Source organism: Balearica regulorum, chromosome 17 (assembly GCF_011004875.1).
Source record: "Balearica regulorum gibbericeps isolate bBalReg1 chromosome 17, bBalReg1.pri, whole genome shotgun sequence".
Lineage (NCBI taxonomy): Eukaryota > Metazoa > Chordata > Aves > Gruiformes > Gruidae > Balearica > Balearica regulorum.
Genome location: NC_046200.1, coordinates 2,795,186 through 2,821,683, shown reverse-complemented (window position 1 = coordinate 2,821,683; position 26,498 = coordinate 2,795,186). Strand labels below are relative to the sequence as shown.

Sequence of the window (26,498 nt, the reverse complement as noted above, 5' to 3'; positions counted from 1 at the left end):
AAATTATTCTGATAGTATGGGCCCTGTCATTTCCCTTTCCACAATTTTTTTTTTGTGCGCAGACAGCTTAAGTTCATAGGAAGAAATTAGGTTTGATATGTTTAGAGTGCACATCTTAAAAAAAAAAAAACCAAAAACAATCAAGCATGTGATAAAAATATCAATTCTTTATAATACAGTATTGCTTTATAAACAGATGGAAAAGCTATAAGCTTTACTGGTCTTTGGTGTGTCCGGTGAGGGATAAACTCATGATTTGTAAATCAAAATCCAAATTTGTTCTTTATTTAAAAAAAAAAAATCACAATGTGATATGAGGCAAATGGCTTTGTAGATACTGCTCAGCTACGAACGGCTTTACCACGGAGCGCGAGGCTTGGCGTCACACCACCGGGCAGTGCGGTTCAGCTTCCGAGAAGGCGACCGAGTCTCTCCGCTCAGGGATCACGGAGCCATGCAACACCGCACGCGGGGGTAAGCACCTTCGCCGTACTCCTGTCTGATCCGCAAACGTCTCCCAGTGGATAGTTCTGGAAAGTGTTGGGGGGGGGAAGGGGAATAATGAGGGCTGGGGAACGAGCGTGCCGAGAGCGAGGGGTCAGAGTGCGACACAGTCCAGGTCTGCAGGGGCACGGCTGCAAGGGACATTCAAGGGAGAGAATAATTGATCAAATCTGCTCTAATCGAGAAGCGCAATAGTAAATACTGGAGAATAAAATGTAAAGACACTCGGATTTGAGAGAGAACCCCCCTCCCAAATGCTAGAAACGAAGCCCTGTACTGCAGCGTGAATACATTCCTCCTAACGAGACAGCTAGGTACAGCTTGTTCAAATGTAAAAAACAACAAGGACCGACAAGTTGTGCAAAGTTATCCACCACACACTGCTCCATGGATGGCAAACCAATTCGTTGTTCGGCGTCACTATAATCCTCCCCGTACCCTCACCAAAATAGTATTTTGGTCAAGTTAGGGTAGTTAAGGCATTTTGACAAGTAATTACAAGGTGATTTAAAATAGATAGTTAATGTTATGCCAATTTAGGAATAGCAGATAAATTACCGAAGAGCTTCCAAATTAATCACTTATTCTTATTATAAATGAAATGCCTGTTACAAGCATGATGCATTGAAATATAGTAAAATGACATGTACATGGTACATGTTAAATGATCTTAAATAAAAGCTTGACATAGTTACGCAAATATACAGTACAAGTCCACAAAAATTCTTTAAACAAGTTGAGGTAACCTCAAACTTAAACAGTTTTAATACAATAAACCAGGTAGTAAAAATCTCCTTTTGAGAGCAGGTAAGATTACTTACTGACCAAGTTTAACTGCACTCACCTAAACAGCAACATTACCCGACTTTTTATATATAAAAACATGGCTTTAATTTATTTCTACATACTTTTCTACCAGCAAAAAAGTTAATGAAAAACTGACCAAAAATATATATATCTTTACAGCTATCGGCTTTTTGTACGAACCTCAGGAAAGAAAGGAAAGCTTGCCAGAAGGGGGGGAACAAGTGTGAGCTACTGTAATTCAAAAGGAAATGTAATATTGCAAAGTGGCTGTTAGATAACTGTAAACATCATTAAGGTTCATTCCGAAAACCCTAAACTTTAGTTACTGAAATGTAAGCTTCACTGATTATTCGTTAATAGTTTCCATTTACCTACTTGCTGCTGCTGCCACAGCGTAAGCAAAGAGGTGCTTGTTGGAGTCAGAGATAAAGATCAACTGGACTCAAATTGGTGCTGCGTATTCTGTTCTACACAAGCGAGAGTGGCAATTATTGACACAAATTATGTTTCATTAACAACAGAATTACCTATCAAAAGTGAAGATGCTCGGAGCTGAGGACAACCTGTTCTTTGTGCAACCTCCCACTGTAGCATTTACATCATCCCGCGCCGGTGAGGCGCGTTAAAATGCTGAAAAGACCTCAACTTCGGCCAGCTCGGCTTTTTGAGACTGAGTTAAAATTTTTGTCTTTTTTTAAAAAAATAATAATTATCCACAGCCAAAACATCCAGATAGCAGGCCCATTACGGACAAATGATCTGCAGAACTCTTAAGATCACAGTTAAGCACCTGAAATCACAAAACACATTTGCATCCATATAACTTGAACTAAGTATGTTTTTTGAAATTTTGTACTAGAAAAGGCTCCTAGGCTGACACCATGGATGGCAAGAGCAGAACGTTTACAGCAGTTATAAACCTCCTGAAAACCGGAGCTTAGAAACACGAAACCTCAGCTACCACTGTAACAAGACTATGCGTGTGAAACTGTGTCCTGCAACACACCCTTTAATGAAGAGTAAATAGAGTAATATGCCCTCGCGTAGAGGTTTTATCTATTGAATCTAGTTTGAAAGATAAGCCAATCCTACTCCTTTGAAAGTCACATTTCAAACGCGGTAACGACGTGGGATTGATCCTCCCCCTGTCAAGGACAATGACTAAGCTCTGAAAGACATGCTTCAAGCCTTGAGCTTCTTCATTTCTTGCTGGCAGACAAAGACCAGTGTAGTACGAGAGTGGTTCTTAACAAGGATTTCCATTGCAGCGGGCAACGAGCTCGAGAATCAGCTGTTGAGATCAGCTGCGAAGGAAGAAAGCAATCCTGCCAGCAGGAAACCGTACGTGTGAAGCTAGGAGCTCGGGGATAAGGAAAATGTCAGAAGCTGACGCTCCAGGCAGCTCAGTCTGTATACTCGGCTACAATAGAAAGAAGGACGGTGATGTCATCTGGTTTCCCCCCTGTAATAGAAGAAAAATAAAACTATTTCATCAAACCACAGCGGGTCATTTTCTTATAATCTGTGACATTCCCCAAGTGGAAAGCTCTTTAAAAAATAGTTTAAATATTCAAGAACAGTTTGTGTAGACACAAGAACTCTGCTTCCTCCACCTCCTTTTGAAAATAATACCTGAGGGTAGCTGTGACATTTAACACAGCAAAAAAGCGCTCTCCTTGTAAGCTATAGCGAGATCACAAACCACTAGAAGGAGTGCAAACCTTGAACATCGTTAGCCGGTAGAGCAGAAAACCTGTTTTCTAGCCGACTATTTAATAAACGTACAAAAAACCTGATACTGCTTTGTAACACTCAAGCTGCAGTAAAAAGGCAGTATCTTCTCAGGAATCTCTACTGTAAATCAAACAGCTCTTAGGCATCTGCTCCAGCCCTGTATTACTGCCTATCTTTCTAAAAGCTATTTCACATTTTTAGTAGTCACTTCTCAGACCTCAAACGCTAGAGCGATACACTCAAATCCTAGAGAAAAAGCTCAAAAAGAGGTATTTTATCATGTAGGAAGTCAAACCAGTCCTTTGGACTCAGGAGATCTGCAGCTTCATTACTGAATGACTGAGCTTGGTACAACACGGAGCCCAAGCTATCGGCAAGCTGAGACAAGTATTGTCCCTACCTTTAGGAAAGGCACTTAAGGGTCTTGCAGGAAATCCTGCCCTCCTGATATAGACAGGGCAAGAACATCTTTACAAGCAGAATTGTATTTATTTATTTATTTAAATTCTTTAAATTAAAAAAACAAAACCCAGAAAGGTGTTTGATAAGACTCTGAACTCTGCCAAGTGTTAGTATCTTTTGAGAGCACAGGAAATAGAACCAACGGAGAGATCAGGATGGGGAGGCTAATGGTACAAGGGTGAGAAATTTCAGAGAAAAGAAAGAAAGAAAAAAACCACCAAAGAGTGGGCAGAATCTCAGCTAAAAAGCATTGATAATAGAAGACCTTAAAAAAAAACCCCAAACCCACACTCTCACACCACCACCCACACACCCAAACCCAAGGGACAGGTCAAGTACAGTTTTCCCAAGAGCCTGGAGAACTCGTGTCAGGCAGGATTCCTGGGGCAGGAGTGTACATATTAGATTTAAAAAAAAAAAAAATAAAAAAATCAGCATGCTGTGTTCTCGGCCTTCCAGCTGCTTCCCCACAGGCGGCTTCTGATCAGCCGGGGCCTGGGATGACCTGCGTCAGGAGCTGGGGCCCGTGCCAAACCCAGCGCTGGCTTGGCACTCTGCTGCCAACCACATTTCTTAATGCTCTGTTTTCCTATCTCATTTTGGAACAACAGAGCTTCATTGCGCTTAAGATTTCTCAAAGATAGCAGGAGTGGGAGGAGGAGAAAGAAAAAAAAAAATCTTACCTCTCACATTCAATCCATTGTCACATGCAAACTGTGCAAACGGCGACATGTAAGTGGGATCATACGCCAGCTCGTGAGCTTGCTCAGCAATACTTCTTGCAGTCTGCTGTATACTCTCATAGTTGGAGTTCTAAATTCATGAGGGGGAAAAAAAAAAGTTTATTCGTACAAGAAAGTCTACCAGCAGTTGTTTTGCTGATGCCTGTCAGTTTTGTAGGTCCCTGACTGCCAGACCCGTCTCACAGATTAGGGCATTAGTTATCCCTTTCTCTTCCACGGAACCCTCACTGTCCGTTAGGCTTTATAAATTTGGGTTAGAACTGCAAATCTTCACAACTCTATTCCCTAGCAGCAGCTGCAAGACTTGGTTTTGGAGGATTTGTAGAATTTAGAAATTTAGAAGACTAATACTCAAACTAAATAGCCTCACCAGAGGGAAGCAGGGAATTTGACAGTTAAACTAACAGTTCGCACCGAGCCATCCTTCCCTCACAGAGGAAGCTCTGTGGAAGTAATTACGTTTTACCTTCAATAGGAAGTCGTACTTCTCTGCCCCTCTTACCCAAATCTACAAAAGCACGCTTCTCTCCCTTGGGGAGAAGGGGCAATTTAAGAGTTAGATGAGAAAAAATTTATTGAGCATGCAAACTTTCTATGGACTGTATTTGAAGTGCCTTCCCCCCCCCCGCCCCCCACTGTTTCAGTAACTCTGCTGCTTTACTCCAAGACTCTTCTCACTCAAGCCAACATGACAACCACCATTCTTTTTGTTTGTAACTATTTTAAACCGTTTGTCATTTTAAGAATCTTCCCCGCAGTTTGGGGAATCAGTGGGCATTTAGACAATTAACTTTTGGCTGAACTTCACAGGGAACTTCAGTGCCTTTCCGGAACACACCAAAAGATGGAGCTCAGTTTTCTTCCACAAGGGAATTCCTTCTCCAGCCTCCGCTCAGGCTACCCTCACCTCTGCGCAGCAACAGGAAGGTGGGAGTACAGCAGAGACATGAGCTGGCTGTAGCATAAGGAACAGCCATGCAGGTTAGCGCCCAGCCCACCAGGCCCTTCCAAACCACCACGGCATGCGGATACATCCTTCGCTAACTGGCTTAGAGCCTCTGTGACAGCTTGAACTCATTTTCCATTTCACAGCACAGCTATACGCTCCTCAGTTTCAGACTGAATACTGCACCGAGGGGAGAGGGATAGTGGAGACTCCAGAGAGGGGAAAAGAGAGTTGGTGGATGTACAGAGGCCTCTTGGACATTTTGTCTGTAAGGACCCGTTCTCTGTCTGACACCACCTTTCAGTTAATGTAGCTGCAGGATAAGAGCAGGCAATTTTTTTTTTTTTTTAAAACCACACTGTAATTCTACATGTTAACCTTATTTGCATTTCATAACACCAAAAGAGTTTCCCTAGGGAGGTTATACATATTGATACCTCCTAAGTATACTTCCCTTTCTGTAAGTAAGTAGCCTTAAGATACATGTTCTCATCCAAATTAAAATATTTTAATGTATTTTTACTACTTAAAAAGGATGTTTGTGGTCACTAACCTGGAAAAGTTGCCATAATTTTTTTTTTTTTTTTTTACAGAACAGTAAAGATTTCAAGTACACACAACCCACAATTCAGACAGCCTGTACTGCTATACGATTACTGTTTTATAAGCCTTCAGAAAAGCTTCAAATTATTTTTAAATACACACCTCACCCCTTCAAATAACCCATAATTTCATGTACATAATCTACAACCTGCAAGTAGAGATAAAATACAATGTGTGAGCTGCCAGCCAAGGGCGGTGGCTACTCCTGAACATCTTCCTCTTTCTCCTCTCCCGGCCCATCACCAGTGACAAGGTACCAGCTGCTACTCAGGAAATTTATGCCCAAGCTGCTGCTGCTGGATTCAGCCTGGCTGCAGATCCGAGAGACGCTGGGGTCAGTGTCCCCTTCTGCTGCTCACATGCGGTATTAACTGAAAAGTCTCTAAAGGACAGCACTTTGTGGTGGGGCTTTTACAGAAAATACAAAAGTTACGTGCATAAAAAGTAACGGTAGTAACCATGAGGGATAACCAGTGCAAAAAGATGTGAGGTTCAGAATACGCACGCTTACCTTCAGCTTTTTTAACTCCTGCAGAATCATGTAGTCAGGCATGTTGTCAAACAGTCCGTCTGTTGCAGTCAAAATAATGTCTCCGAGTTGGACATCAAAGGAAGTACTATCAGCAGCATCAGGGCTGTGAAGATGACAGATAAATTAAACAAGAAGGACTCCAGCTTTCACTAAGACACCAAGCAATGGCAAACTAGCATATCAACAGCTTTTGTAATTCACTACTGTTATGTGTTTTCCTGCAAAAGAAAGAAATAATCACTAACTGTGGAGCTTTTGCACCAGGATGGCTTGTCAAGAAAGCTACAACAGAAGAAATGTGATTGCAAACAGGTAATGTTCCAGCTATTACACAAAGGATTTGCATTTAAAATTCCCAGATGAACAATCCTGCAATCTAATCTGCTTCGCAAGTGTATCTCCATGGAAACCATTAAGTAGAATGGCAGCTCAGGGCTTCCTTCTCGCTCCCCTTAAATATGTAAGAGAGCTTTACTTGAAAGGACAATTCATAATAGGAACGGCCAAAACACTTAAGGATTCTGAATCACTTTCTAATGCAATGGAATATGAAACACGTCTGGAAATCACCACCAGGAGACTGTAGCCAATTGGTCTACTTATGTCTAATATATTACACAACAGCAAGAGGAGAAAATATCTATTTTGGCCATGAACATTGCTGCAAAATCTGATTCTCAGAAGCAGCATAATAACAAACATTTTTAAACGTTCTTCAGGGATCTTGAAAAGGGAGAAACTGCTGCATCCCATGCCATCTGTCTATGCTAAAAAGCAGAAGAGCTACTTTGCTCAACTGATTTGTAGCTTTGGGAAGGTTAATAGAGCTAAGATTGCCTGCCTATTCCCATGTACAGCCAAATTTAACATTTAACTGGGACAACAAATGAAAAAAAGTAGTACTGGAGAAGCATTCAGACAACACACATGAGTACTAATTAACATCAAGAACAGTGCAGAAACTAGCCAGAAAGCTATAATCATGATTCAGAACTGAAGTGTGGGAGCTCATTTATCTTATGCTTTCCTTATTACGTGATGACTCAGATTGCTTTCCTGGCTTCCACTGGACATTATCAATTATCCTTGTGCTTTTTGGTTTTGGTCTTCCCATGGATAACATAGAACGTCAGAAAAATCAAGATTTTTCTAGTTCTGGAATTTCAAACAATCATTTAATTTTAGTCTAATAAAGAGGTTAGATTATTTAAGGTTCTCATTTCAGAGTTCTACACCAGCTTCCTCTCTGCAGTCTTATGATGAAGTAATAATAAAACCACATGCAAGAATGGTCAGGAGTTTCAACAACTTAACCACGATGCTCAGAGAGCGCTATTTTGGCATTAAAAGTTAGAATATCAAGGCCGATGCGGTATCAAAAACATCAGATGCCTACTGCATTCTCCGTATACTATGGTCATTCTTTGAAGATCCCTTTATCACCCTCCTGTATTCAGAAGGGGCATATCACTTTAATGAGTGTATAACCATTGATTTGAGTGCTGTATTTTAAAGACATATTTGAAAGCTGATTTTTAAAAATTTATTTTATCTTACTGGTGAGACTTCACAAAGTCAGAGGATGGATCAGCCTGACATTCGTAGGGGAAAACACAAGTACAAGTATGCCTTTGAAACGACTCATTCCTGTGAACAGATTGTCCTTTCCTAATACTCTCATTTTCCAGCTTGATGTTCCGCCAAACAGTTTTTTTGCTCGTTTTGGTCAAATACAATATGCTGCGGGAAACACAGCTATTTGGAAACACAAGTCACAGTCACATGTCCCTCTGCTCTAGTCTCCAAGTACTTGCTACCTCACTGCCAAAATATCTAAATTAGCGTACTCCAAACCAGTCTCAAGAGAGCACAGACAGTGACTGGGAATGAAAGCCACTGATAAGACAAGCCACTCATGCAGGGTGACCGGTGCATACACCGGCTGCAGTCTTATTGCAGCAGCTTTATTGAGTAACATCTTTCCATGGATCAGAACACGCCTAGCGCACACCACAGACTGTGGGAATATGCCACCATCAACAAATATTCATTAGCCCAATAAATTTGGACTGCGCAACAGCGTACAAAATGCGTTAACTACAAGGTGAGAAATGTTCATGTTCTCTGAAGACGGGGACAGTTATAAGACCCTTTGATTGGATACGTGCTTAAATCCCATGCGCTACGATGCACTGTACAAAGAGCACCGGAGTAGCAAAACTGCAACACTTTGGGAGCTGATCACATACAGATAAAAATTTAAGATCCTCTCCCATCTTACCTGTCACTTAAGACAACCCCTTCTGCTTCTGGTGGAGCTATTGACAGTTGGAACGGAGTGTTGAAGTAATGCTGTTGCTCATCAGATCGATGTACTACTTCTCCTCCCCTGACTACCAAAAATCCAGAATCTCCCAAGTTGGCTGTATGTAAACGATGACTTGTTCTGTCCAGAACTACTATACAAGCTGTACTGCTTCCTGGAAGCAAAAAGAACACAGGAACTGGAGTTAGCCTTATAGAAATTGTTCATTCTCTCACTGATTTAATTCATAGTCCAATTATTCAAATATTTATCAAAGCATACAAATCAAGAGAAATAGAAATACTCAATAATACCAAATTAATATACACTAAAACCAGCAAAATGACAGAAATCTTTGCAAGACAAACTATGATTTTTTTTTTTAATAGAACTTACTTTTCTTGCTTCGATTTTGGTAAACACATTATGCGACAAATACTGTTTTGTTCCACTTTATTTACAGTTTTCCATCCCAACATAAGTCAGCACATTCTGCTATAGGACTGGATTTACAGAAGTCACATAAAATACTGAAATTCCAAAATCATTGAGATAATAGAATTCTAGTAGTATCCACACAATGCTAGGTGCTCTCCACACAGTTTCACTCATCAGCTGTAAATAAACCATGCCAAGCAAAGAACAGCTTGCAATTAAGTATTAGGTGTTATTGCATTACTCTTGTCAGAACATTAAAATGCTTTTCTTCATAGTACGGCTCTGTAGAGCTGTCTTCATGTTTAAAAAAAAATAATAGTCCTGTCACAACTTCAGGATACTAACCTCACAAGTTTGAAGAGAGCATATTTCAGAGACAAACACTATTCCAGATTAAAGTCCGGCAGAACGGAAATATATCTACTTGTCAACCATGCTCGGAACTATCCCAGCCATGCTTGAGGGCACTGAGGAATTCCGATTCATTCACTGGGAAGGAGCCACCAACTGTGTTTGGTTGCAAGCCACAAAAATAACTGTATTGCAAAGATACCCATCCACAGACTAAGTCCTTCACAGCAAACAGGAATCCCTTGATTTCTGCAAACAGGATAGCACATCCACCAAAAGAACTTTCGTTCCTGAAGAGGATGAAATACAGCTAAACCATTTCTTCTTGACTTCTGCCTCTAACATAAGTCCCCATATCACCAGCTGGTGAATAGCTTCATCTTCTATCGTTCTTCCAGCAGAAGTTTCCAAGCACAGCTACATGCTGGACAGACCACAGCCTTGCAATGAGCTAAGCTTACAACCAGGCTTGCTAGTGCACAAGTCCAGCTGGCTCTAGGCGTCACCTCCTCCAGATGTTTCCCTTTCTAACACAGGGAGTTCCCTGCAAATCACTTGCACTTAATTTATTCTCTAGTGAATATATAAGACCTTCTCCACTCTTAGTGAATGCTAACTCAAAGCAGTATTTTAGGAAAAATTCAGATTTTTTTATGTGACAGCAGCCAAGACCATTCTGCAATACAAGAACAGTGTTTAAATAAATGGCACAGTTCAGTTTTATTCTAAAATATTTGCTAGATTCAATTCTGATGAATTAAGTATCAAGACTTAAAGCACAACAGCAAGGAAAAGTTATTGCCTAATGAATCCTCCTTAACGAAGTCTTCTCCCTTCACTTTATTTTAAATAAACTCTAAATGTTCATCACTGTGGTAATTCCAGGGTTTTATTTCTACTTCTAAAAATACTGTTCTCAGTTAAAGGAGCAACACTAAGGATCATTAGTTTCAAATTCTAACTCTATTAGTAGAGTGTAACTAGGAGGCCATGTGTGGAATGCAGATCTTGTGACTCAGCATATGCTGCTTTTCAGAATTCGAAAGGTCAAGCCAAGCAGGGCTGCCTTCGTCTACAAAGCTGTTGTGAGAGCTCTCACCAGTGGCCCACTTTGTAGATCACTTACAGCTACATCTGCTTTGCACAAACGAGCACTATTAAACACACAAAATCCTAATGTAATTACCGACCACTGCTATTTTAGTGATACTTAAGGTCACTTCTGAGGTTTGACCCTATTCTTTAGGCGTATAATGCAAGAACATCTGTTCCGAAGCTCAGCAGGCGAGTTAAATATAGCTTACACAGCACTCTTCTGGCACAGAAGTTTAAGGTCAGGTGAGAAGCATGCATATCATGCAGGGTAACACTTTCTTGGTGCATAAGAGGTCACATGCCCTTTAGAAAAGTATTCTGTTTTCAAGGTTGTCAGCTGAAGCTGAATGGCACCTCTCTATCTGCTCACTGCTCCACCACCAGGCAGCTGGATGCCCTGTCTAAAACTTTGACACAGAATATGCTAAGAATCTACTTTAGTTTGCTTTAAAAAAAAAAAAAAAATCTGTAATAAATCCTCCACAGAGAATTATAAAAATAATACATGGTACCAGTGAGCATATGATATAAACTATTTAAGTCAACCAATTAGGTTTAAAGTTCATTGGACATAAAAGGCAACGGGAGCAGTAAGGCAAGGAATGAGCGAACCGCATCCAATTATCACCAGAAAATATTTTTGCTTGCACAAAAAGCCACAACCATTAAGAGTTTTCAACAGAGAACAATTATTTATACATCTGTAACAGAGAGAATGAGTGCACATGCTGAACTTGTTTTGCAAACTCTCTGCAAGCACTGCTGAACTACCACCCTTTACACATAAAGGCTGTTTGCCTTTAATTTTTTTATATATCTTTACATACACGCGCACAAACATTCCCTGCATTACTGAATGTATCAAGACAGTTTTTAAACATACAAAAGAAAATAAGGATGCTACCAAGACAGCTACATTTCTAAATTTTTTGGTTAATTAAGAGAAGATTACTGCTGGCAAATTTGTTGTAGAAGCTGACAACAGATTTAAGCAACCTTGACTAAGTAACATAGACTGGTATGTGTAGGTAACACACAACACAGATCCAATTTATATATTTTTGCTCTCTTACCAAGTAAAGGTACTTTGTTCTGCAGCAGCTCACAATAACCTGCGGTGAGAATCCCAACAGGATTACTTGGTACAAACCGTCCTTCTTTTACTAAACGTTCACATGTTCGCATTAGAGTCCCTGAGAACTGAGAAGGGTCGACCCCATAGTCTCTCCAGCCACCTACACCATCTGCTACCCCTAGAAGAAAACAGAAAACTAGAGTTACACGAACAGAAATGGCTTTCAAAATGTTTTTAATTTTTGACATCACTTATGATATTCAGTAACTAAAAAGTAGGACATAGCCCCTGCTTGAAAAACATTTTTGATTAAGAAAAAATTTCTAAGCATTTGCAAGATAACTTCTGACATCACCTCCTAGACAAGTCTCTAAATACAATCTGAATTGCTGAAGAAAAGGTAAAAGTCTAATGCTGAGAACTCTGAGAGGAGGCTGACTTCACTACAGAACAACTAATGGGGAATGAGGAGAATTCCATCACATTAACCTTTGATTAGCCCCTTGAAAAGGAAGAAGAGTTTTTATTAGTTTTAAATAGGATAGAATGATAAAGAAACTCTTCCTCACTGTTCAGCAGCCCAAAGTTTTTTTCTCAAGCTACTTGCTCACATGAAGGACAATGCTTTCTCTTTGGTGGTATCAATTTCTGTAGAAACTAAACTGCCATTTAAAAAGTGTGTTCAAAATAAAACATGTAACCAACACAAAGCTGGGTCCTACCCCTGCAAGGATAGTTGGTTGCTTACAGCTTCAGCCAAGCAAGGGCATGAAAACTGACTATGATCGAGTCAATTTTCATTCATTCAGTTATTCTAAACAACCTAGATATCAGAAAACCAGACCAATTCTGCCACAGCCTGGGAAGTTTCTGAGCAACCACAGAGGCAAATAGTGAAGATGCACGTAGAAAGGGGGGGGACGGGACGGTCAGAGGGAGAGAAGCAGCAGATATGACATTCTGCTGGCCATTTGGCTAAAGCATTTTGAACTTCCTCAATTAGCTTTAACAATAAAAGTAAAATACTGTCCAAATGTATTGAGATAAAAGTATTTCTATTGGAATTTTTTTTTAAAAAAAATTTTTCTGCTCCTCAGCATGTAAGGGACTAACTATTTCAAGCACAGGTTTCTGTAACTTAATAAACTACTACGTTCATGACAAAAGCATGAATAGCTAATTTCAGAGTTCAGATTGTGCTGAAGAACAACAGTCTCCTTGGGAAAAAAAGCTGCTATTAGCAAAGGCATGAAAATTTGACTGAGAAAGTGAAACTAAGTTTGCCTCATCTACAAATGCCCTTCACATGGGACACCACCTGAAACTGAGACGGAAGGTTTAGAGTCGACCTTGGCACGAACTATAATCTGCCAGGAGGTTATAGCCCGATTCTGAACAGCCTATCAACATTAATCAGATTTCTCCCAAAAATAGTGCACAACCTTTCAGACACCTGCTTTGTCCATTTGCTTTCTTAGAAGAACGTTATGGGAAGGCAGATCCCTGTATTCACCTCTTCAGACCAGACGCTGGGGAAGAAGCTCATGCAAAAGCAACCCCGGCATTCTGGTTTCTCCAAGAACAAACTAATCCTCTCCTTACAGGACCCAGAACTTCAGGTTAATACTGGATAAACCCTTTGCTTTCTGCTGCCGTGCAAACAAGTCTAGAATAAGAGATTAGTAAGAACAAGTTCTAGATAGAGAAATTGAAATAGAAACTAAGCTTCAGTTCGGACGATGATGCTTGCTTTACATGAAGTAACCAGACGAGCGGCTTTTTTCCCCTTATGATGAACACAATCCAGATAATGCTTTTGCTAGCTGAATACAGCATTGCTTCACTGACAACAGGGTTAATGCAATGAAAAGATGATGTTTGAGAAGTACTGTCCAAAGCTTTTGGCTACTAAGGTGATTACAAAACACGCTCAAAGTTGCAGAGTTCCCTCAAGCAATCAGTACACCATTTTTGCATTAGTCTTCTTGGGAAACATTTAAACAGAAATACAACTAGTATACAGCACCAGAAAGCTGTCATAGCAAGCACTTGATAAAGTCAATTATCAAAGCCTATTTCAATTTTTAAAGCAAAAATAAGAGTATGCCACCTGATTTTCTTTACTCACTCCTTACTCCAGGCAGGAAATCTGAATCCATAATCATGGCAGCACACTTCATACTCTATCTTGAGCCATGAAATGGCTTTGTCTGTCTGCCTTCCTGTCTGCTTTTTGCAGGCTATAAACAGCTTTAAGTACATTCTACCCGCGCCTTCCAAAACAATCGTCCTCTAGACGGTCCACAAGTAGGTCCTCTGACTTAGCTTTGTACCATACCCAAGAGAACAGATTGTCTGCTTAAGAATCAACATGACAGTTGCGCGGTCCTTCTCCACCACTGGCAGAGAAGCAAATGGGACCACTGCATTCAGGAGCGGACCCCCAAGTATGCTTCCACTGTAACACCTCCACACCACCTCATCAGCTCACTAACTCACATACCACCACTGCCATCTATTTCTTGTCCTTGCCCAAAATGGACAATGTGGTTTTTTTGCAAAGGTTTGGGGGTTTTTTCCTTTTTTTTTTTTAAACTGTGTCTCTTAAAGAGGATAGGTCAGTTCATTTAATTTAAGCTAAATGACCTTGTTGGCTCCCAAAGCATGGTTCACGAACACTGCCAGAGCAGTCAAATGCTTCCTCCTGCTCCGGCACAGAGCCAGGAATTACTGCTGCCATTGAGATCAGTCACAGCACATGGGCAAAGCACATTCAAGAAGCCCTATACCACACAGTGCCACCTAGAAAACATCCACCTTTATTGGTTTTGCCTTAAAAGAAGATTTTTACGTTCCCTAAGATCTTTAGCCATCCTGTCCTACCTTCAGCATGGTTTTAAAATAAGAACAGTATCTTTACATTCTACATTCTCAACATAAACTAAACAGTTTCATGGAAAAGGAATATGTGATTTTAAAACAGATTGAATAAACTGCTACTGAAATAGATGAAACATAAATAGGAATAAAGTTTAAGAAAACTTTGTGGTATTTGATATACAGCAAACAAGGAGTAAAACTATTTGTGAGAGATTTCAAACTCCAGCAGTAGCAAGAACTGAAGACTCAACCCATAAAAATGACTAAATTTTGTGTAATAGCATGTTTTCTCTCTGTCACCAATGGAAAATTCAAAGGTACTGCCATTGGCAGTATCACTGCCAAGGAATAATGCCAAATTCTGTTCATTTAGATTATCTTTGTTTTCATCTAAGACAAAAAAACCAACCCTGTCACTATTCAAAATAACTACTGTTTTATCAAGTAAAAAAAATGATTATTCAGGTTTTTATTTTCTTATATTTCATCACAAAACATTAAATATTGTCTTCCAGTATCCACCGTTTAACTTAAAATAACCATCTTACAAAATAGGAATCACAGGACATTTAAGACAAACTGCATGGCTGAGAAGAATTGCTGAAATTGAACTGTACGTAATACGTGGTATTTTCTAAACTATTCAGTATATCAGAAAATTTTATAGAAAGATATTTTTTAGATATACCCTGTTCAAGCCTATACAGAAATTACACAAATGTCCATGTGACATAGTGAAATGCCTGTGGCTAGATGAACAACCATTATAAATAAAGCATTTCATAATTTCACAATAAATTACTTCAAAAGAATAAATGCTTCTCAAGTATTTAACTATATTATGGAGACCTTTGAGAACCTTTGAGTTAACACTCCACTACATTGCCTTCTGCTGGAAAATGCACAAATGCTACTGCCAGATTAAACACTCACTCCATGTGTCGGTCCAAAAACTGGCTCTTTCTAATTTCTTAAAGATTCAGTGTATCAAGATCTCTCATAGAGAGACAGTGGTAATGAAGTCTCAAGACAAAGCACAAGCGACTGATGCTGCAGCACTGAAACTGAGCAAGCAAAGATACTGGCACTGAAACTTGTTAAAATTTATTTCAAAATGCTAAAAGCACCTGGGATAAAATACCAGTTGAAATGCAAATGTAAAGTTGTCCTGACTGCCAGCACCTAAGTTTAACTGCAGAAGCCCAGGGAACAGCCAGCCAGTGCTAAGACAGCTAATATGTGCTTTTCACTGCAGACTTTTAAGTCAGATCCAGATGTTCTATCTAGTTCAGAGCAAATAAAAACTAAACAGGCTTAAAGTTCAGAACAAAATCACGATACTAATCAAACCCTGTTTAACATAAGTAGCATTGTAGTTCTGGCTAGCTGGCAAACCAACCTGCCCACAGAGTCCAAAAGTATCACCCTGTCCCAAAAATCTCTTGAAAGACGGATACTTTCAAACATTGCATCAGCTAAGAATAATAATCACATACAGAAGCACCAGGCAGGCACAAGTGTGCCAGCAGGAATTGCTTTTGCAATTCACTTTATAAGACACGCCATGCATCCTACTGAACTTAAAATTTCTTGAGATCCTTACCTGAATTAGCAATGAATCACTGATAAAAGAATGTCAAAAGGATATATAAGTGACTGAAATTACTTTGCATCAAACATAGAAGAAAGGCTGAAATGGTAACAAAGTGCAATCTGTTCCACTACACAAGTTTGAAATACAGCACCTAGTATTTGTCAATGTATCAGCATTGAGATAAACTGATAAGATTTCTTGTTTTATCAGCAATGAGATAGATCGCACACCTAGACAGGTTCTCCACCCAAAGCAAGTCACATGCTCAAAGCCAGCACTAACTCTCCAGGGGCTTCACTGGCAGTGTGTATGGGATCACAATGTTTCAGCCAAATGGTCTCTACTTCCCCCCCCCCCCTCAGGTTTTGACAAAGAAATAACCTGGTTAAATACAAATCCCTAAAGGCAGATTGTGCATGATCGATAACTAGTTACAAAAGGAAAGGTTACTTATTCACACTGTGCATTTTAGAAGTTACAGTAGACCTTAAACTACCCTTGCATTAAACAGAAAGGTACTGCAAGAATAACTGGCTAAGTGATAATAAGCAACAAGCAGCAAGAAGCAAAGCAAGAGACGATGTTGAAGAACAGACTGAAGGAGAAACAAGGAACTGAAAATTAAAATTACGCATCTATTTCCAGGAAAAAGCAGCAGTTCCTTATATCATCTTTTTTTCCTGCTACAGTACATTATTGTTCCTGAAACAGGTTTTTACCAGGTAGATCTCGTACCTATTTTATTTAAGTCTGAGAAATTGCTCAGTGGATTTTGGGAGCTACAGGAGAACACTAAACTATTATTTATTGCTTAACGTTTTTAGAAAACTTCCCTACGTAGTTATAACTACTTAATCTCTCAGTGTTGAGCAACCAGTTAAGCTGAACTGGCTACTGGTAGTTGGCACTTTGGTGATGAAAAGGGATGGGTACTGCAGACAGACATCAGCTAAGCTGTACTGAAATTACTTACAGCTTGAATAATCTCAGGGCTCACAATATTAATAGCGCAGATGAACCAAATAAACAGCGGGAGGTTTTTGCAACATTTTCTGCAACACAGGTATGATTAACACCTCACATACTGTATTGTGTTCTGCTTTGCTTATTTCCTTCTGTGTTTTCTCATCGAACCTGCTTTTTGTTCAAGCTAAGATCTGCATATGAATGGAAAATTGTCCACTACCAACAAGTATCAATAGCACTTACAATTAAAATGTGTTCAATTACAAATTCTGATCAGAATATGTTGTGTGCAATGCCCTTCCAGAAACTGTGGTAAAGATGAATAACCAGATTTTAGTTTCATTCTCAGAAAGAGAGCTACCACACTTCTAAGAGGTTACATTCAATGCTACTTACAAACAGCTCTGCTGACATTTGGATTAGCTGTACTGACAAGAACGTCAGTGAATATGATTATTAATGGAGATGTTTCTCTACAAATGACAGTACTTATGCTCCCATGTTAAAAAGAAAACTAAATTTGGTCTATTACAGACTAAGACACATACACAGTTTTTTTCAAATCACCGATTGCTCCCTCTAAGATGTCCTGAGTTCTCCCAACAGAGTAGGCGAAAGGCTACTCCGAAGCAAGCAGATGACTTACTTCCTTTAGTGTGATAAGTCGTGATAAGGCAGCAATCTCTTTAATAGATATGATACCAAATAAACCACTTAACACAGTCTTATATGACCTTCAGGCATCAAAGTAAGAATCCTTTCCTCCTCTATATTTACCAGAACAACCTTGACATTTCATCTACAAATCCTTTTATGTTTTGTAGTTTACTTCTGATGACAGACTAACAATGTTCCAGGGGCTTTGTCACTCTAGAGTTTTACACACCTCCCATGCAGGCTGCTGACAAACTTCATTTTCAAGTAAAGGTACCTTTCAGCCTAGTGTAGCTGCCCTACAATACCAACCCCTCCCTCCCCCCAAAAAATTTAAAATCAAGATCTGCAGCAGACAAAATCTGGCAACTGTTCTAACTTTGCAGTGGACAAACAGTACCCTGCTGCCAGGCAGTTTTTTCCTACTACTGGTGGACAGAAATAGTTTGGAAGACCAGGCAAGTCACACTGGCTACACCCAAACTTCTACCCAGCACAGACATTGTATAAGTGATGCTGTCACGGGATGCGCATTGGTTGCTGTAATGTTTCAATAATGAGTCACACAACAGCTTGGAAAATCCATAAAAAACTAGCAAAGACATCAAGATCCTGATACAGCAGGAATAAGCAAGAAAAGGCAGATCCCAACGAAAGAGAAAACAATCACCAGCATGAGACTTCTCAAGATTTATAAACAAGCTTCAATGTTTAGTTTTGTTGAGTAAGTGAAATATTTATATAAAGTGTTTAAGTTCATTTTTAAAATTTGTGGCTTGCTTGCTATGCACCAAAAATTCAACTCCTATGCTAATTAGAAAAAAAAACCAGAGGTGTCAGTTTCTGAAGCGTTTTGGTTTTCAGCTTAAAAGGACAGAAATGTTGTTTTTGAAAGTTAAAGGCATGTGTGAAGAGGTATATAAACATCTACCAAGTCTCAAGAAGATATCTGAATATTTTGAGGAACTGGACAACCAAGACACTGACAAAAACATACAAAAAGGTACAATATGGTACAAGCAGCAGCAAAAAGGAAACATGGGCCTGAATCATAAAGCTCTAGAGATTAGTATTAGTAGTAAAGCCATTTCCTTTTCTCAGAGTGATCCCAAAGGAAACACTTTGGTTTTGAGTTTCTTGTTTCTCCCTGTGCTCAGGATGGGAAGAAAATGTGCAAATTTAACAGGTATGTACCAGACAGAAGTAAAAATAAGAGACAAAACCTTCAAGGATTCAAGCACACCAGTAACAGGCCTTATCAAGCCTTTAACAACTATAGGAGTGTTGGAAATAACACGACTCTTCATAAGCTTTCTGTTGATCTTACTATGAAAGGATAAAGCACAGACTAGAAGACATTTAATTTTCAGCCTTAAGACTATACATCGTACATGTAACAAAAGAACTGATTAGCATTTGTCTATCTGCTATGAACACATTGCCTACTTAAATTTTGTTTGACCTAAGAAAATGAATCCCCAAGTACTCATGCCAAACGGCTGGGAGTAGCTCTTTCACTATTACACCACACCCATATCCATCCCACACAGGCATGCTTCCTATATATTGGTTCTAGAAAGGACTGGCACGGAAGAATTTTAAATTAATTATCTGGCATGGCTTTGTCACTGCTGACTACTAAGCCGGACTAACTCTAAGTGATACACTTGAAATTTACTGTCCTCTAAAAGCACTCTTACTGCGTCTTAGTGTTCACTTTAGCTAAAACCACATGAGCCTCTTCATTAAACTAATATTGAAAAATGAAGCTTGAAGAACAACAGTTTGGCTCAGCTAATTTTGTTGAGGCGCAGAGTTAGGCAGGTATTGAGTTAGTACAAAATTTATGAAGGTCTTTAAAAAAATAGGGGTGGAACCTCAGATTTGCGGTGAGATTAAGAGGAATTGAGGGCAGGAAGACACTGGTGCTGAAACTCTTTTTGCAGCAGTGTGGAAAAGCTGGATGAGAAAGGGAGAGCAAAGAGACAATCATAGTAGCAGAAACAAGGAGAAAACTACTATGCCTGTAAACTTAAGAACTACGGATGAAGAAAAAGCATCAAGTTAGATTGCATCAAAACCCATCCTGGGCATTACTGTTTGCAGAATGTGCAGTGATTTGGGGTTTTTGGTATGTATATTGGAAAAGCAATAAAGAACTAACATGAAAATAGCTTTCCAGGGAGAAAAATCCACAACCCAGCATCTTTTCTATTTAAATTCTTTTCTTCTTGGTACTTAAGACATCCTGGTCTGAAGCTTTCTTTGCTGTTTGATCCTTAAGCAGAGTTGCAATTCTGTTTTGTTTTCAAGTTGCCATGAAAATTAATGCACAGACCAACTTAGAAATGCAATTCTCTGTTGATTCCAGCAGAAAGACAAGCTGTAGGTCCACATATGGTAATTACCAAATATGGCCAAAACCCCCTAAACATCATCAAACAGGTCTAAATCTACTCACTTCCCCATGCAAAGAGTCCGCCAAAGTAAAGCAGATTCTGCATTTCTCTTATGGGCAAATGCCGATTGCTGACTTATTTATCAGTGCTGGCCTACTATGAACTTTAGAGGCAGCCAGCCTTAGTCACGTGTTAAAGTAAGGTTGTCCAACAGCTAATTCTAATAGAAAAAAGTTTCTCTGCAACAGGCACAACAGAAAAGATGCAGAGTATCTAAAATACATTGACCAGTTTTCCCAATCTCCTTGAAAGCCATAGCATCACCCTTAGAGTAACGGCTCCCTTGAGAATAATCAGCAATACTGTTACCTAGCACCAAGTTACAGCTTCCTGAAAAAATGTCTCAGCCATATTAAACGGCAAACAAGTTACAATGACAGCACCAAATTGTAAAGACTCACCCAGCACTGTCACATCATGAGACAATGCAGCACAATCCCACCAGTTTTAAATTAAAGAAAAAAAAAAAAAAGGAAGAAAAGAAAAAAGGGGGGGAAGGGGGGTTTTTTTAATGTCAAAGTTTTGGTGAAAATTTACTTCTGTCAGTTGCTCAAAAACTAACTTTTGCAGAGTGTCAGCCAAATTCAACCTTGACTACACAGGAGAAAGGTCAAGCACTGTCAAAAGCAATGCTGCTCATAAAGTGAAGATTCCATTGATTATCAATAATTATTCATTACTTCTAAAATTTGAACCCTTAAGATACATGTCACACGTGAATCCAAGCCAGAGAGTGTAATCAGGATAGAACAAATACTGAAATTGAAGTTTGACATTTGAAACCAGTCTCAATGTCACTTTGCCTTTCACTTGACAAGGACACAGCACGCGCCAGAATCAGGAACTGTGTGTTTCAATGATTCTTTATGTGGAAATGCAATACACACACATGGGGCTTGGTTAGGTTTTAAAGTGAAATGCACTACAAGTTGTTTCTCGGAGCCGCTAGGCCTTACAGGCACCTACAGGTGACACGCCAAGGCTGGGCCCCAACGCCCGGCACCCACACCACCCCATCCCTAAGGCGGGCTGCGTGAGGTGGGCGTCGTGCTGCAGCAAAGAGCACAAGAGCTTTCTTTTGAAATGAGGGGGGGGGGGAAAAAAAAAAGGGACCACTCACGCTGACATTTACAGGCAGAACCGGCTCCTTTGTCTGCACCCCAAGACAGAGCCGCTTCGCCATGTGCGGCTCAAGGAGGGGAGGTCACGACACCAATGCCAAAGCCACCCCAGCACTCCCGAGCAGGGCCCCGCCAGCACTCACCCAGCACATCTGCCGACCGGTGCCGGGCCACGAAGCAGGCGTCATCCCCGTAGCACATGCCTTTCTTGAGGATGCCCTTGCGGAAATCTTTGCCAAAGCCACAGCTGGCTGTCACCAAGCTGTAGTCACGGGAGTCCGTCTGCGAGAGGCCGCCCAGGACTGCCCGGGCTACCAGCCTGCCATAGGACAGCACCGAGAACATGGCGTGGGGCGCCCAGCAGCCGAGAGCCAGGAACGCGGGGAGCCACCGGCGCAGCCGCCTCCTGACCTGCGAGCGCCCGCCGCAGGGAGCCAGCCTTCCCCTGCCCGCCGGCCGGCTCGCCTCAGCCCTCGCCGGCCCGCGCTGCCCCTCCTCGGCCCGGCCCCCCCGCCCTCCCCCCCCCCCGCGGGCCGCCTCGCCCCTCCGGGCCGGCTCCCGCCCTCGCCCCCGCCGCCCGCGCTGCCCCTCACGCCCCGCGCGCCGGCCCCTCACGGCCGGGTTGCCGGCAGCGCCCCGCCTTCCGCGCCGCCACCACCACCACCACCACCTTCCCCCCCCCCCGAGGGGGGGCTCTGCCTCCTCCCCGGCCGGCCGGCGCTGCCCCGCGAAGGCCTCCGGGCGCCCTCCCGCCGCGCCGTGGAGGTTGCCCGGTCAGAGCCGGCTGTGCCCGCTGCGCCACCCCCGCACCCCGCCGGCCGCAGTCGCCATCTTCACCGCGCGTGCTGAGGCCCCGGCGCTCAGCGAGCGAGCGGGCGGGCGGTGAGGTCAGCCCCGCCCCGCCCCAGCGCGCTTGCGCAGCAGCCGGCGGCCGCCCTCATTGGCTCCTCGCCGCCCCTCATTTGCATGTTGCAGGACAATAACACGGCGCAGCTCCCAGCAGCCCCCGCGGCTGCGGCACGGCGGAGCCGAGCGGGTTCCCCCCCTCAGCGTCCCGGTAAAGCGGCCTCGGAGCCCCGCAGCGCCCAAATGGCCGTGTCGGCGGGGGCCGGTTCCCCGGCTTCCTGCCGGTTTTTACCTGTAATTATCCCAATTACGTTTTTTTTCAACACCGGGGCGAGCGAGGCTGCGCCTAACCCAGATACTTGCCCTCCACGCCCATATCGGGCCGCATGTCTTGCGTGCTCCAAATAACTTGAAGGGACACGGTGGCCGTTTGTACTTTCTGGCTATTAAGGACGGTTATGTGAGTCATACCACGCAAAAAAATTATTTTTAAAGGACAACTCCCCCTGTTTTCCCCGGCGGGGTGCAGTCAGGGATAGAGCCAGCTCACCACGGCACGTGACGTTTGTGTGGTTTCCGTGGAAATCCATGAAAGTGCGGAGCGTTAATCCATTTTGGGTAAGGGAAATGAGATGCCCAACAAAACCCTCACGAGAAGGCTGTAGCATGCAGTCACCACACAAAAAACACTGAAACTTGTAATTGCAGGTGAGCATGTGATACAAAGGCAGCGAGCCAGTGGTCCCCTGGACAGAGACATCCCGACTTGAAGGCGTCAACACTTTAAGGACCCACCATGTTCAAAAAGACCCAATTCCTTATCTTTTGCAGCTTGGTTTTCTGTGCCACTCGGGGGAGTGCAAAATGGCTTGTCCCTTTGGAAGTTCCTAGCAGGTAGCTCTGCACAAAGTGCACAAACTCCTTTAATGCCTCCGCATCCACAGGCGTAAAGAGGCGGCTGCTGCATTCTATAACGCCAGATATGTAAATAACAAAACAATAGATGAGTGTAAATAAAGCAGAGGTAGGTGTGAAACCTGAACCCCAAGCTGGCTCCGGTGAAAGGAAAAGCTGTGTGGCATACTCCACGGACCCAACCCACAGGGAACATTATTGAAGCACTGTCATTATAATAGCGTTAAGAGACAGTAAGCATTCCACTTGCTGTCTGTCTTGACAGAGACGATATTCCTCCCTTTTAAACAGCTGTGGGCTTAAGCAATACATGAAAATTTTCCGCCTAAAGCTGAAATTGTATCCGAACTTACTAAAAAATTAATCTGCCTGTTAGAAAGGGGAGAAGGAAAGTGCAGGGAGCACAAAGAGCAGCCCAGGTCCAGCCTTGGTGAATTAGGAAACTGCCGCATAGCTGAATTTGCCAACGTGCTGGAGATAAGGGTGTGCTGCTGCCAAAGCCCATCAGGGTGTGTGAGATGACAAACACTTGCAAGGTGGCTCTCCACAGCAGCAAGCGTTGCTGCCTCACCCCCTCCCATATCTCTAGCAGGAAAGGGAAGCGCATACTTTCAGAGCTTCCCCCACCGAGTCACTCTTTCCCTCCCCTCATTCTCACTCTTCCACCTCCTTGTCCAGGTCCCTTCTAGGGTAAGTCAAGCCTGGCCTAACCCCTTTTTCTTTAGCGCAGCAGATTTCAATACTGCCTACAGTGCCAGGGTGCCCGGAGGCAGTTCAGCTTAGCGCAAGGTGATCTGTCCTGCACTGGGCTAGTGCACGTTGCTTCTCAACCTGTGATCCCCTGTCACACTTCCCATTAAACCTGAGTTCTCCACGCCTCATCACTGTGTTTCCCAGAGCTGGACAAGACAGAACGCTATCCGTACCGCTTTGCCAATCAGCCATGGCTCACAGATTGAGAAACGCGGTATGAGCGCAAGGCTGGCAAACACACTTGGCAGAGAATGACTCCGTGTTTCAGTAAGGGCTCCCAAGCCAAGGCATACCGTGAGCAGTTCATACTCCTCCACACCTGGTCACCCACCCAGGTTTGCCCAGACAGCCAAGGAAGACTACATCATTTACATGATAATTAGTAACCTTTGATGAACTCGTTCACTCCTGCACAATGGCAGTGTATGCAGATGAAAACTTGCTATTGGTTTCCATGCAGAAGATCACTCGGCTCCTGCAAGGCAAAGAACAACCACTGTTAATGCGACAGGACAGAAGTGCTTTTCCCAACTGTTCAGCATCAGTCCCAACAGATCTCCCGGTATATCCCTCCCAGGACATGCCCTGCTGTCTCAGTATTATTCTTGTACCCTGAGGGTCGATATCCTGCCAAGTGACATTTGTTTAAAATTCTTGAATGCACAAATCTGGCACAAAAACTGGGGCAAAGGGCATCCCCCTGGTTACTGCAGCTGGGTGGAATCTTCCCACCTCAAAGTCCAAGATCCGTTTACATCAGTTCATTTAAACTGCAAAACAAAATGAACTCTTCCTGCTAGGCTTGCTCAGACAGACTAATAAATGCAACAGGGAGCACTAAGCAGAAATGCTGCACAATGTAATCAACTGTTGAAGACACAAGCAGTTTTTCAGCTTGTATTAAGACTGATTCACTTGTTGCTGACGTCAATCCTCCCTCCCTAGTATCTTAGCCTTGGGAATGGAGTATGATAAATATTACCTGTAATGCCATCTGCTGTACAGAGACAGTCCAGGCTTCTCACTATTTATTTAAGGGCTAATGTTGTGCTAGACCAGAATGCAGTTTATTTCAGCCTGATTTGACTTTGTTTTGACTCTAATTAAAAATGCCTGTCCACTTGAATTTTTAAAGTGATCTGTCATAGAGCAAAACCAATGTTTGCCTTGGAAAGACGAAGAAGTTCAGACAGCACGGTTAGCACCAAACAGAAAACTAAGGTAAAAAAAAGGACAATACCAGACTTCTCCACATGGAAGAGTCAAGAGAAGATGCAGAGTCAGATCACCATCTCAGGATGGGGAAGTACGACCTCCCAAATCCTAGAGAGCCCATTTATTTTGTGTATTAGTTTCTCCCTCAATTCCTCTAGAACCTCACCCGAGTCATCCAGCTTCTCTATAAAATACAAAATGTTGTAGTTTAATAGTGACTCTGACTTTTGGTCAGCGGTAAAATTGTTTTGAATGGCATCAAGCTGAAAATACATAGATCAAGTACTGCACATACAAAACTGTTTCCTCTTAGGATTTTCTCCTCATTTTAAAAATTTAAAGTAACAGGAATTATGCCACTTCCTACAGAAGCTCTTTCACGGTAACAACTCTGTTGAGCGTTTTTTATTACTAAAAACTTCCTAACACTAAACCCTGCGTCAGTTAAAAGCCTTGTATGTGGTGCGTTCAGAGAGAGCAGCCAACAAAAAGCTTGAACACCTCATCCATCAGAATTTATGAAGACCATGGTTATTAAGCTAATTCTACTCTGAATTAAACATCCAAAATTAAAATTAAACTGTTTAATCAAAAGGATATGTGTCCATGGGCAGAATTTCTGTCATTGTCCCGCTCCAGAGAAACATGTTGACTTTGCCAGTTTTCTTAGATTTGCGTATTTGTAGCTATCTTCGGGACGGATATTGATGCACTACTCTGAAAACTCTAGTGTCTTTTGTTCTGAGGAACAGCAATAATTTTGTACGTGTAAAAGTAATTAAATTATTTAAATCTCAATTTTAAAAGGGAAGAGCTGTGGTGAAAGTTATACTGTTAAAAATTTAGCTGAATTATTAAAATAAGCTTGGATGAGAGAAACTGAAATATAAGTAGTGATTTTGCTTAGTCTTAGCATTTCATAAGAGATATGTGTGTTAGTTTTGTGTTTATAATCAGTTACTTCCCTTGGTTTTACTGTACTTGATGGGACTTAATCCTGCAATGTTTGGATTGCAAATGCCACACTATAATGCTTAAATGCACATCAAAATCTTGCTGCTTAAAATATAATTAAAATAGTAATACAGTAAATCCCTTAACATGTTTTTTAATAGACAGCAATCTAGTGCATCTTAAACTGCTTGAATTTTTCATTTTATAGGACCTCCTACATGAGGATCACAGTAACCTTTTTAATTATTAATTAACTCATGTTGATAGGATAAATTAAAATCTCTGTGATGGAGAACATGCATTATTTATTAATGTCCTGATCTTATCCTCCACACTGTGGAGTTTACTCTTTGGAACCTGCCTCAGAAGTGTAACACAAGGGTGGCTTTTGTGGTGGTGAGATTTTTCAAATGGTTTTTCTTATGCTTGGCTTTTGTCTTGCCTTTCTTCTCTGTATGACAAAGGTGAGTTTTGTTCTATTTTATGTTTCTTCCTGCAAGGACTTTACTTACCGCATTCTGTTTGCGTGTACATATTTCTGGAGAG

The 26,498-nt window shown here is 41.7% G+C and overlaps 1 protein-coding gene across 1 annotated transcript; it reads right to left on the bottom strand.

Moving 5' to 3' along the window:
• Window positions 1-1,070: 1,070 nt before the first annotated feature.
• PPTC7 (protein phosphatase targeting COQ7) lies at window positions 1,071-21,779 on the bottom strand. Its single transcript, XM_075770026.1, has 6 exons — window positions 21,413-21,779; window positions 11,594-11,773; window positions 8,613-8,811; window positions 6,311-6,434; window positions 4,191-4,320; window positions 1,071-2,773 (listed from the first exon to the last, which is right to left on the bottom strand). Exons 1-6 carry the CDS (start codon window positions 21,612-21,614, stop codon window positions 2,715-2,717), a joined length of 894 nt encoding a protein of 297 aa, XP_075626141.1. The 5' UTR covers window positions 21,615-21,779; the 3' UTR covers window positions 1,071-2,714.
• Window positions 21,780-26,498: the final 4,719 nt, after the last annotated feature.

Coding starts and splice junctions, on each gene's coding strand:
- PPTC7 (XM_075770026.1), bottom strand. CDS start 21,614: ATGTTCTCGGTGCTGTCCTATGGCAGGCTGGTAGCCCGGGCAGTCCTG. Junction 11,774..21,412: donor CCGGTCGGCAGATGTGCTGG/GTGAGTGCTGGC, acceptor GTTTTCTTCTAG/GGGTAGCAGATGGTGTAGGT. Junction 4,321..6,310: donor AGGAGTTAAAAAAGCTGAAG/GTAAGCGTGCGT, acceptor TCATGAATTTAG/AACTCCAACTATGAGAGTAT.